Genomic DNA, 11,872 nt, shown 5'->3' with positions numbered 1-11,872 from the left:
TCTATGACCTTTGATCCATTTTGGCCATCCCAGTAGAACAAACAATCACTGCTTTGCACTGCTGAAGACCAAATGAAAACGTATGACAATATATTTCAATAGCATGTATCCTGACAAAGATAGACTTTGTTATTAACATTAATGTTATCACTTTGAGTTGAATACTTAGCCAGCTCTTACACCTTTCAAACTAAATTGATGGACAGCAGTGAATGCTGCTAGGATTAGTCACTTGAGAAGAAGCAGGTCTTTCAAATGCAGCAAAGAAGATGAGGGTAATTTGAAAGTAAAACAGAGCTGTGAATATCAACCCTGATTAAGATTACTCATCTGCTTGGAAGAGGTCAGTGTCCATTAGGATTACCCCGTCTCTGCTATTCTGTCCTCAAGAAAGAACGTGCATAGATGTGAATGAAAAGTGTATTTATGTATTTGTGGTTGATGTCAACACATGCAGCTGGAACACAGCAAACAGATTATTGCTTTTCTGTGTGTAATTGGGCTTTCCAAAAGCAAAGCTATTAGCAAACAACTTTGCAATTCTGATGCCTACAACTGATACAGAAGAGCAGGTAGAAAATATACACAATAGGGTAGGACTGATCTGTTTGTGATGCATTTACAGCAGTGAATGTCTACAGAATTGATACCTTAATAGGTAAAACTTCATGTAGTATCACCTATTGCAAAGTCATTCCATAACATACTTTTAAACCTATACTATCTTACTGTTGTTTTTTGGTTGCTTTTTTTTTTTTTTTTTTAGTATCCAAATAAGTCATCAGGCTATTTAATCCAAGTAACTTTCATTAGAGTCATCTAAAATTATAGCAACTCCTTAGAAGGTAAGCCATCAACATCTCCATTATACAATAGTTTTTAAGCTCCTGACATCTTTTGAAAGTACACCTTTCGTCCCTTCTAAAGATTTTGTTTTCCTCTTGCAGCTGAACCCAGACACTCAGAAGATCCCAAGCCTCTTGGAAAAAATAAGTCCGTGCGCATTATCTCAGACAGTAATCCAGCTTGCTTTCATATTCAACTGTTGGTACTGCAGAAATAGAGATTCAAAAAGGTTAGGAGTAGAGTTATTATATTTTTTGCAGAGGTATTTATCTGCAGAAGTTTTAGTTCCATTCATATTAACTTTTTAATATAAAGTTAAGTGGAAATGCATAAATAGGGGTACAAGTGCAGTGGGTCAAGGATTAAATAATCATTGCTATAAATGACAGTAATAGTCCCTAACATAACATATAGTGTGTGTTCAGCTTTTAAAATGTAAACATGGGGAGCTTCTAAGGCCATACATTTGCAGAATCTTTTATTTAAGTCATCAAAATAGCACTGTGCCTCCATACTGTTTTAGCCGATTATGACTTGTTTAGTAACAGTTTTACCAAAGGAAAAACGGAATGAGTCAATTGCCCCCATTACTGCAAAACCAGGACTCACCTGCTTGCTGATAGTGCTTTTCTGCCAACAGTTGGCGGAGATGGTTCACAATGGAAAAAACTTTTTATCCACCAGCATTTATCAAGTAATTCAGGTAACCCTGCCAAAAGAGATGTAGCCCTCACTATTAGACACTCACAGAATAACAAACAGGTGAAACTGAGAAGACTGTTTGAAAGCATAGAGCAGTACCATGAAATGTTTTGTCCTGTTCTGCAACACTCACAGGATCGGAACAGCAGGAGGAGCTGGAAGAAACGCTGGATTCCGAGTTCTGCCTTGCTGTTCATGGAAAAGAAGGACATATTTGATGAAAAAGATGGATAAATTTCCACGCCAATAATTTCTCAGACTTGCTGCTACCTCAGAGGAAGCAATCTAAAAGATAAGATAAGCTTAGCAACAAGTAGTTAGCTACAATGTGACTTAAATATTTTATGTACCATTTTGCTATGGTTGTTTAGTTGAAACCTTTCACCTAATTGATCTCTCATCATCTGAAAGCACACTGAGATCTCCTTGTCCAGCTTTCACTGAAATCAGTGATGTGCCTTATGATGATCACGTATACACTGTACAGTAATCAAGTGCAAAAAAAATAATAATAGTAATTAAAAAAGAGAGAAAATTCTGTGCTTTCCATTGTGATACAATTAAGAGTACCATCCTTGCACTAATGGATAGCGAGCTATCTAATGGATCTTAACCAGACCAGGTGCATTCTCAAAGTGTTTCATGTATACAGAAACAAGAATGTGTGTTGATTATGCATTCTGTCTAAGCCTGCAAAGGCAAAATAAAGTACAGCTTGAAGCCAGGATTTGTTGATCATATGCTTTGTCAATGTCATGGTTTATAATAAAAAGATTGATACTGCAAAGCCTTAATGAACCATTCTACAGGCAAAAAAGTGTATATGAATAACCAGAAGCAAATACTCATTAAAACTGCAGTTCCTTTATGGAACAAAAACAAATATATCCCCAAGCAAATAATAATAAAATAAAAATAACAGCAAAACATACACATATAGCAAAATCCCACTCTTGCCTCCAGCTCATTCACCTGAGAAACTTTCTAACCTTCTCATACTGCAACAAACTTGGAGCCTGATGGGGCTGCCGGTCCCTGAGCACTTACTGCGGTAGTACTGGTTCTTGGCCAGGAGGCATCCGGCGGAGGGTACCGAGGCCATGGCAGCGAGTAGAATGCTTCTCTCGGACTAAAAGATAAACACGGGGCCGCTCACTCAGCAGCGAGTGCCGGCCCGGGCCCCGATCCACTCCTATATGAGTCCCGTGGCAGAGGGACGGCACAGGACGGGACCGGACGGGACGGGAGGGGTCATCCCGCCCCATTGCCGCCAGCCCCCTGCCGGGCCCCGCCCGCGTCCCCGCAGTGCCAGGGACAGACCCGCAGCACGTACCGAGGGTGCGAGTGGAACACAGTACAGCTTGGGGGGGTGAGGGGTGCCCTGTACCTCCAAGCACTTTTCTGCAGTGTATAAAAAATATTTGCTTTTTTCTTCCCATAAATAAACGCACAACTATTTTGTTGTATTTGTCAACCCTATCCCATGGCAAAATCTGCCCTACATTATGCTACCTCATCTGATGGTTAAGGTCAGGCTGGAAGGGGCTCTGAGCAACCTGATGTAGCTGTGGATGTTCCTGTTCATTGCTGGGAAGTTGGGCTGGGTAACCTTTGAAGATCCTTCCCAACTCCATGATCCTATGACTCTTTCAGAGTGGTGAGCCATGAATCTGAACTCTTTGAATTGCTCCTGATCCACAAGGAAGCATTGCATCACTTTTTTTTTTTTTTTTTGTAACATGAGTTGTGGGTAAGGACACAGCCGTGGGCGGCGTGTGATCCCATGTTACTGTAACTCATTTGACTGCCTGAGCGCTGTGCCTTATCTCAGATGATAAGGTCATAGTTCACAGCAGCTCCTCACCTGTTTGTAAGGAGAATAAGCATTCTGCTGGGAGGCTGCCTGTAGGATCAGACTCATACAGCAGGCATACCAGGTGAGCATACGGCACCATATGCTTTCCTGGGCCTTTCCATTGACCTCCTGTCAGAAACCAGGCTTTCCTAAGTAAAGCCTGAAGGATTACCTTTGTCAAAACTGCAATATTGAAACAGAAAATGATTTGCTTAGCTTAGCTGGTAACAAGCATACGTGAGAATTACCTCTTATGTTTATCTTGTTATGTGAAAAATCTCCAAAAGAGCAGAACATTTTACAGGTGCCTTGATACACTATTCAAAGCATATGTCCCTACCTGTTGTTGCAGTTCCTTTTATTCTGAATGTCTGAAAGTAGCTCAGCTCTCAACTTATTCTATCAGTCACCTCTTTTTCTGTCTTATTATGAATTCCCACTTTGAGGTTTGTTTTATTTGTGGGCAATAAACTCCTGTGCTACATCACCAACAATCACCAGCTCTGTGAATTTTTGCTTGCTTCATGGATGGATGTGTATAATTTTTCTACAGAATGCTCACATGGAAATGATTGGGAGGAACTACTTTCAGGGCAACCTACATATTTTTTTAAGTTAAGAAGTGGGAATTCTGAGATTCAAAGGAGTGAAAAGAATCCACAAAGATTTGGTGTCTCATTTGAGAGAAGCCTAGGACTTGATTTTCTGTAACAATTTAGTTCTATGCCACCCTTCATTTACCTGCTTACAGCTCTCATTGACTTCAGATCCAGATTTAAGTACTCAGTACATCAATAAATTAGATTCTTACCAGACTTAAAAAATTGGTTAGGGGCCATCTATAATAAATATATTGTAAGTGACACACAAAGCATCAATTACAAACTCAGGGGCAAGGATATAATTTAGCTCTCAGGACAGCAGTCAGTTGCTTTAAACACTGACCTGTTCTTTTCTCCTTTGGAAGCCTTTGCTGCAGTCACTACTGGCTCTTCAGCTTCTGTCATGAACACTGTAGAAGTCCTACTGAATGTCCTTTTAGATCTCTCTAGCTTCACAAGTTTCAGTTTGTATCCACATTTTGTGCCCAAAGAGGCAGAGACCCTGTGAAACCAAAGGTATGTAATCACAAGCTTTCTAAAAATGGGTTTATAAAAGGAGTATTTTCGTCATTTGACTAATACTGTGACCTTAAAAACTGTTCCTTTAACATTTGTGTGTGCATAATTATAAAATAAACCAAACGCTGAATTATATATTATCCTATGAATCATAGATACTTTGAAATGTATAACTTGGATCTAAAAATTAAATTAACTGAATAAATCTCCCACCTAATCCCACACATTACCTGGTATGACCTGTTCTTAGACATCTCAGCCACAACAACAAAAACTAAACAACAGTCTATTTTGAGTTTTACCTTGAAGATGACCTGTAAATTATTTGCTAGAAAAGGTTTATCTAATAAACATCTCTTTCAGTTCTTGGAATACATGAGCACAAAGCCCATCTTTTTCAGGAACTTGTTTTTGGGTGTTCTATTCTATTCACTTCTGTGGCCACTTTCTAAAATTTTCCTTATTACTTAACCTTGTGGAAGAGTAGTGTAACATCTGAGATCGTTCAGCATTACTTCAAAGCAGTACTCAGCTAAGCTGAGTGACTGTAGAGGTAATGGCTTTAATGTTTGGAGAGGACTGAACAATTTCATTGAAACTGTCCTTCCACACAAATATAAAGAAAGCTGTATTTTTTGTCAAATGAAGTAGAGTATTCCCTTCTCCCCTGCTCTTCTTCTGGAAGATCAGATTTTACACATCTTAATTGTCCAGTCTCATTGCCTGCCCACAACTACCTTTTCAATCAGATTTGTACTGAAATTTTAAATCACTTTTATTTGAAGGGAATTGGATTTTAATTTAATGGTATGAGAATCTGTGAGAAGAATGGATTTCCCTGTGCAGGACTGTGTAGTACATGCATTAACATTTTCAGATCATGTCTTTTGCACATCTTTCAATAATCACTATGTTATTCACTATCTCAACAATTTCTTTTGCATGCTACTATTGACAGATATTGAAAAGACTGGATATAAGGAGAATTGCATTATAGAAATGAAGTAGTTCCATTATGTAAAGAACGTTTGCCGTGCTAAAACTAATTATCAAAACCTGTTGGATTTGTTAGCTGTTTCCAATGAGCAGGGCCACCATTTACCTTTTCCTTCATTTGTTTTACTCTTCAAATATCCTGGCAAGCCAAACAGGAAATGTAGCCTATCAAAAACATGATAGTTTGAGGAGCTAATAAAGAATTAAATGGCAGTCTGTGAGGTAGCAAGGGAATGAATTTTTTTATCATATTTAACCTACAGAAGAGACACAGAGACATAGAGTTGCTGATGAGAGACTGAGAACAGAAGTGCTAAAGCAGAATCTGCAGTGGGTGGCACCTCTGCAAATCGTCAGCTTTCTACTAACAATTCAGTCATGAAGAAGTTGTTCGCTGGCAGTTTTGGAACTTTTCAAAAAAATTATTTTTAATCCTTAATTTTCTAGTTATTACAATTAATATTAAGCAAAAAATACTTCATCAAAGGAAAATTAATTGTTTTTCTTAGATGATTTTATTTCTCTTTGTGCAAAATATCAAAGTTTTTGTCTTATTTTGTTGCTGTTTTTTTCTAAGAAACCACAGCATTCTCCTCGTAAGCTAATACATCCCTTGAGATGATACCAAAAGAGCAAATAGTAAAGTTTAGGCTCCATGCAGCAAACTTTTGAATTATGCATGTTGGCTGTAGTGCCAACAAAAGTAAGAAAGACACATCTTTCGACCTGTAAATGGAATTGCCAAAATAATTTATGCTAGGTTGCTACAAAAATAATGCCTCCTATTTATTTCCATGGAGACTACAACAGATGCTAAGAGCATAATAACACTGTTTGATAGAGCACATTCTCAGCTACAAAGCACTATTTTTCAACAATAGGCATCATCATTAGCTATGCATTTTCAACAGTGATTTAAAAAGCATGCTGGGCTCCTAAAAGCCTGCACCATCAATAACTGTGAGTGGATGTGGGTGCCATTTTTTCAGCATGAAGGAATTTAGTGACGCACCTTTGCTTCATATGAATGTCCATTCTGTCAGACTGCCCCTCTGCTACCATCTGTCACAAGGCAACAACATGTAATGGAATAATGGTGGGAAGGTTCAACCTCTACTGCCATACCACCAACGTCTGCCTCTGATGTCATGGGCAAACATAAGAAAATGGGAGGCATTGTTTTTGGAGCAACCCTCATATGTTGCTGAACTGTTGATAAATCTTTGTGCACTTACAGATAAATATATCAAGTTTTCAAAACTGTTATATGTTTGTCTTCTTTCTGTTCTCTATTCAATGAATGCTATATTCGTAAGAAAACCAACACATTTTAATGTGTCATTTTAGCTTTATTTTAGCATTTAATTAAAATATGTTTTTCTTTAGATCCAGATAAAACAAGCTGCAAAAGCTTGATTAATTCTTCCAGCAAGCTACATTTTCAAGGCCTCATATGAATTATTCATCTCTCAAGTATTCCAAAGAAAAAACTGTAAAGTCCCAGCATCACAAGAAGGGGGGGAGAATGGGGGGGTTAATTATATTCTTAAGAAATAGAATATGCAAGTAAATAGAATGTAATTGAATGAAGTGAATTTGAATCATAGGTATGTTAATATACCCCTTCGATACATCCCTGAGGATTTTAGTATCTTTGTTTATTTTCATAGAATCATAGAATCACCAAGGTTGGAAAAACCCACAGGATCACCCCATCCAACCATCCACTGATCACCAATAGTTCTCACTAAACCATGTCCCTCAACACAAAATCCAAACGTTCCTTGAACACCTCCAGGGTCAGTGACTCCACCACCTCCCTGGGCAGCCCATTCCAGTGCCTGACCACTCTTTCAGAAAAGCAGTATTTCCTAATGTCCAGCCTGAATCTCCCCTGGCGCAGCTTGAAGCCATTCCTTCTAGTCCTAAAATTTTGGTTCAAATATATATTCTGTTGCATTTATTTTATCTACTTTTTCTGATTGCTGTAAACAGTACTGAACAAATATATTAAGTTCACTTTAACTATTATGGATTTTATCTTCTTTTATAGACACACAGCAGTGCAACATGAAATGTATCTTTCACAGAAGATGCAGTAAAACAATGTTAGGAAGCACTTTGTCATTAATTTAAGAGTGTGTGAAAATGCAATTAGGAGGACTATACAAATTCTGGAATTCGCTGCATCTCAGCCAGTTCTTAAAAATTCAAATATGCATTTGAGCTGCATATCAATTTTTTGCTGAAGACTGTTCCCCACAGCTCTCGGTGTCTTCTGATATTACAGCTGTGTCTCCATATACAAGATATATTTATATTTTTCTGATTTTGCACTTAAGTCCCATACCATTGACTGCTTCTAAAACATGGAGTACACAGAGGTTCTGCTATGATTTATTTCTTTACTTATTCTCTTTCTGTCCTTGCAAGTAGCATGGCCTCAGCCTCACCGCATTGGACACAATCTGACACCTCCACTGCTCTGCAAAGACATCTTAGAAGGTGCTTATAGCCTATCATTTACCGTAACATAGTGACACCATTCCTCAGCACTGAGATATGATACTTTTGGCATGCCCATTTCTTGGCTAGTTTCTTTGTTACCAAGCCAAATTCTCAGAAGAGAGCAGTGTGAGGTGCAAAAGAAAAAAAAACAACCTCAAGGATCTTGTGAACAAGGAGCACATACTCACAATTTTGCAGCTGGAAAATTTCCCATTCATCTAGCAACAGAGCTGGCCAAACCAAGAACTGTTACAGATTTAAGAAGCCAAAAATAGTATACATGTATGTTTAGGTTAGAACAAACTATCAGGAAAGACTATGTTAGGAAATTCCTATATGGTGAGGCAGTTATGCCATGCTGTCATATGATTGTGGCCTTTTTGATGCTGATGGTGGTGACAAGTTCCCTTGCCCCAGCTCTATCTCCAGAACACAGAATCACAGAAATGTAGGTGTTGGAGGGGACCTCTGGAGATCATCTAGCCCAACCTTTGCTAAAGTAGGTTCTCTACAGTAGGTTACACATGGAAGTGTCCAGGTAGGTTTTGAGTATCTGCAGTGAAGGAGACTCCACCTCTCCAGACAACCTGTTCTAGTGCTCTGTCACTTTGAAAGCAAAGAAGTTTTCTTCTCATGTTCACAAAGAACTCCTGAGCTAATGTCATTCTGAGACCAGTGAGGGTGGTTAGAGTGCTCGAGAGATTTCTTCCTGCTTGGAACATAGGTAACCTAAGAAAAAACTTCAGCCCAGCCCATATAATTGTCCTGCAAGTGTTTAAATTGTTCACACACTGGCTTTTGGGAAGCTTGAAATCATACACTGCTACAGGAACTCATTCTGCCAGAGTGAGCGGTTACTCATGTCCAAGAACAAGAAAAGGGGCTTAATCTCTATGTGAGTGACAAATGTTTAGTGAATACCATGTTATCAGGAGGACTTGGAAGCCTCATTCAGGCAGCTCATTTTTCTATCATGATGCTTCTTCTCCATACTATTTTACTCTTCTCTAACAGGTAAGAAATGGAATTCCCTGCTGATCACATTTTAGAGTTTCCTGAGAAGGAAAGCAACTGATGCCACAAAATGGCAAAGAAGGACGCTGTGTAGCATCACAGTGCAATGAAGCATGATCTTGTCCCGCTTACTTCAAGTCTCATCAGTCCTTTAGAGCACTCCAGTCATCAGAAGTCAATTTGTTTATTTGATACTGATACATCACATCAGGGCTGGTACAGTTTCAAGTTGTGCACAGTGTGCTCTGAAAACAAAAGCACTGTGCAGCTCCATAACCAATACCTCCAACAACACAGCTGTTTACTGCATTCTCATGTTACTGTTTCCATCTCTACAGTTACTGTTAGTGGGAGGGCTTTTGCACAGGCTCCTGAAAAGCTGCGTCGGCAATCTCAGTGCCAAGTCTTCTAGCACAGCAAAAGCTGGTACACAGTCCCATTCAGACAAGCAGTGGTGTTTTGCCTGAAATACCCAGCATATCAGCATTAAAAAATGTAGAAAATAATCACTACCAATTCCTACTTTTGTGACAACACCACCCCTAAGAGCAAAATAGTGAAAAGAGCCAAAGTAGGAGTTTCTTTGAGAGTCTTTTAGTTCTCGTCTTAGTCCTACTTGAAAATATTGCCGAGACATGACCTACAGATGTTATACTTCAAGTTGCCCCCATGAAAATTCAAATGGAGACAAGCTGAATACTTTCCAAAGTAAGAAATGAGTAAGAATGCCAACTACCAATGCATCAACAGTAATGAAGGAACAGTTGACAGCATTTACTGGATCTGAGGAAAGAAGATGATAGCCTTCCTCAGGTTCCCTCACTTATGCATCTACATGTTTATGCCTGAGAAATCTTTTTTATATGGTTTGTGTGTTACTTGCTTTATCACGTTGTGTTGGCTATATGCTGTGTATCTTATCTGCATGCTGTTTTCTCCTATCTTATTTTGCTTGGGTTTGGTCTTTGACCTAGTTTTCCATTCTCCTGTTTGAATAAACATGTTTGAACTGTTGAAGGCATGATGATCTCTCTTGTTTTTATGATTAATTTTGGGACTCCAAAGGCTTTATCTCCTTGCATGATCTGAGGCTGCAAGGCACCACAGGCAGCTCCTGGGGAGTTCAGGGTCCGAATATAAAAATCAGCATGAAGAGCAGAGAGGAACTCCAAAAGGATAAGAAAGGCTTTCAGAAAGAGAAAACAGTGTGGTGCCAAGTTGACATTATGTTTATGAACCCGAAATTTTGCTTAGGCAATATAGACTATATAACACTGCAAAGAGGCACCCTTTTCAGTCATGCCAAGCCCCAAGATCACAAGGCCTTTGGTTAGACAGGAGGGAGAATGATTCTGTTCAAGGCAGAGAAACGTTTTGATTTCTCCTTGTTGAAATGTGCTAGAGGGAGATGAAACAGTTTACTCATTAATCTTGGGTTACCTAACACTTTCATCATGTTTATCTGAAACTGAATCATACCAAATGACATGACAGTGTCTAATGCCATTTAATCATATCAAATATGATGTAGAATCAACAAAATAGATGTTTAGACAGATGTGCTTCTAGTGGAAGTTATCTGAGAGGCTCATACATAGATCTTTCTTCTCCAAATGATTAAACTCTGTTTAATAATAATTTAATGCAGAAGACTACATACACCTACTTGATTCAAAACATCTGTCTCCTTGCCTGTCTTGCAGAAGTTTCTTACATTTTTCCCTGACAAATGAGAACTTAGGTCTGCATGGAGGACTGTTATGTCAAAAAACACAAGTATACTTGTATTAGAATTTTACTGATCAGGTTCATAGTAGGTTTTCTTACCCGATATGGAAAACAAAAAATTTGACAAGGGTTAACAAAATACAATCAGTAGTATAGGCGAAGTATAACGCAACTAATTTACATTTTCCTTTTTACCCTCATTTGATTAGGTTTTTTTGTTGTTGTTTTTTTTTGTTTCTTTTGTATTCCTTATTACAATATCTTGTACAAAGTGTTATGTTTAGCCACTAGTTTACCAGTAAAATGAACAATAGGCATTTTGTCATTTATCTTCATACTGATGAACTACAGCATTTGTTAAATGATTTTTACAAGGATCAGCCTCATCTACAAGGAGTCTGATCTGACCAGATGGGTAGTGCTCATTTCCCTCACTCTGCTTAAGTGAAATCTTTTTTCCATTTTGCTTGTGATGTATTTAGATTAGCTGCAACTTACTGGAGTGAGTTCAAATCCAACAGATCTGTTATAAATTTGGAAATGGAAAGCATTTCACACTCTGTGCGGAAATTGACATTTGGCAGAAAACTGGAATTGGCAGAAAACTGGAATTGGCAGTAACTGAAAAGTTACAGCAAATTCTTATGCATGAGATCACAGATTAGGATTAACACTGATTTGTTCCCTCTATCTCTCCTCCCATTTCCCATCTTCTCATATTTGTGAAAATCAAGTCTATTCCCTTTGAAAATTTTGTTGCCAAAACCACCAAAATCACTGAAGATCACTGAAGCCATTAATGTGCGATAGCTACTAAATATAGAACATTTCAAACTTCCTAGTGGATTGGAGAAACAAGGTGAAACTCTCATTCTGATAAGAGCAAAAACAATTACCTGATTGTTAAAAACTTGGTAATGTCCTGGAGGATATAATATGGACATATGTCTATCTTTGTCTATCAACATTTGGAAGATCGAAATTAATAACTGTCTCAAAGTATTAGACATAGCAAATGCAATGGAGTTGGTAGTGAAAGTCATGCAGATTTGCATTCAGAGTTCAGAGAATCAACCCAGTGTATGAATTCTGTTTTTTTGAA

The 11,872-nt window shown here is 38.3% G+C and overlaps 1 protein-coding gene and 1 long non-coding RNA gene across 5 annotated transcripts; one reads left to right on the top strand and one right to left on the bottom strand.

The window, feature by feature from the left end:
• Window positions 1-729: 729 nt before the first annotated feature.
• Window positions 730-2,820, bottom strand: PPDPFL (pancreatic progenitor cell differentiation and proliferation factor like). Of its 2 annotated transcripts, none has more exons than XM_052704360.1 (4): window positions 2,596-2,820; window positions 1,648-1,733; window positions 1,456-1,555; window positions 730-1,051 (listed from the first exon to the last, which is right to left on the bottom strand). In XM_052704360.1, exons 1-4 carry the CDS (start codon window positions 2,811-2,813, stop codon window positions 1,039-1,041), a joined length of 417 nt encoding a protein of 138 aa, XP_052560320.1. In that variant the 5' UTR covers window positions 2,814-2,820; the 3' UTR covers window positions 730-1,038. The 2 variants fall into 2 exon arrangements, with proteins under 2 accessions (XP_052560320.1, XP_052560321.1); XM_052704361.1 differs by having other exon boundaries at window positions 1,648-1,737; window positions 2,596-2,744.
• A 573-nt stretch (window positions 2,821-3,393) lies between these two features.
• On the top strand, window positions 3,394-10,051 carry LOC128091385 (uncharacterized). 3 transcript variants are annotated; one of them, XR_008211382.1, is made up of 4 exons: window positions 3,394-3,485; window positions 3,957-4,521; window positions 6,907-7,012; window positions 9,043-10,051. It is a non-coding gene; the product is annotated as an uncharacterized LOC128091385 (long non-coding RNA). The 3 variants fall into 3 exon arrangements; XR_008211381.1 differs by having other exon boundaries at window positions 4,371-4,521; window positions 6,907-10,051; XR_008211380.1 differs by having other exon boundaries at window positions 6,907-10,051.
• The last annotated feature ends 1,821 nt before the right edge of the window (window positions 10,052-11,872 follow it).

The sequence above is a fragment of the Tympanuchus pallidicinctus genome, unplaced genomic scaffold, assembly GCF_026119805.1.
Source record: "Tympanuchus pallidicinctus isolate F22 unplaced genomic scaffold, pur_lepc_1.0 scaffold5, whole genome shotgun sequence".
Classification (NCBI taxonomy): domain Eukaryota; kingdom Metazoa; phylum Chordata; class Aves; order Galliformes; family Phasianidae; genus Tympanuchus; species Tympanuchus pallidicinctus.
This window is presented reverse-complemented; position numbering and strand designations above follow the sequence as displayed.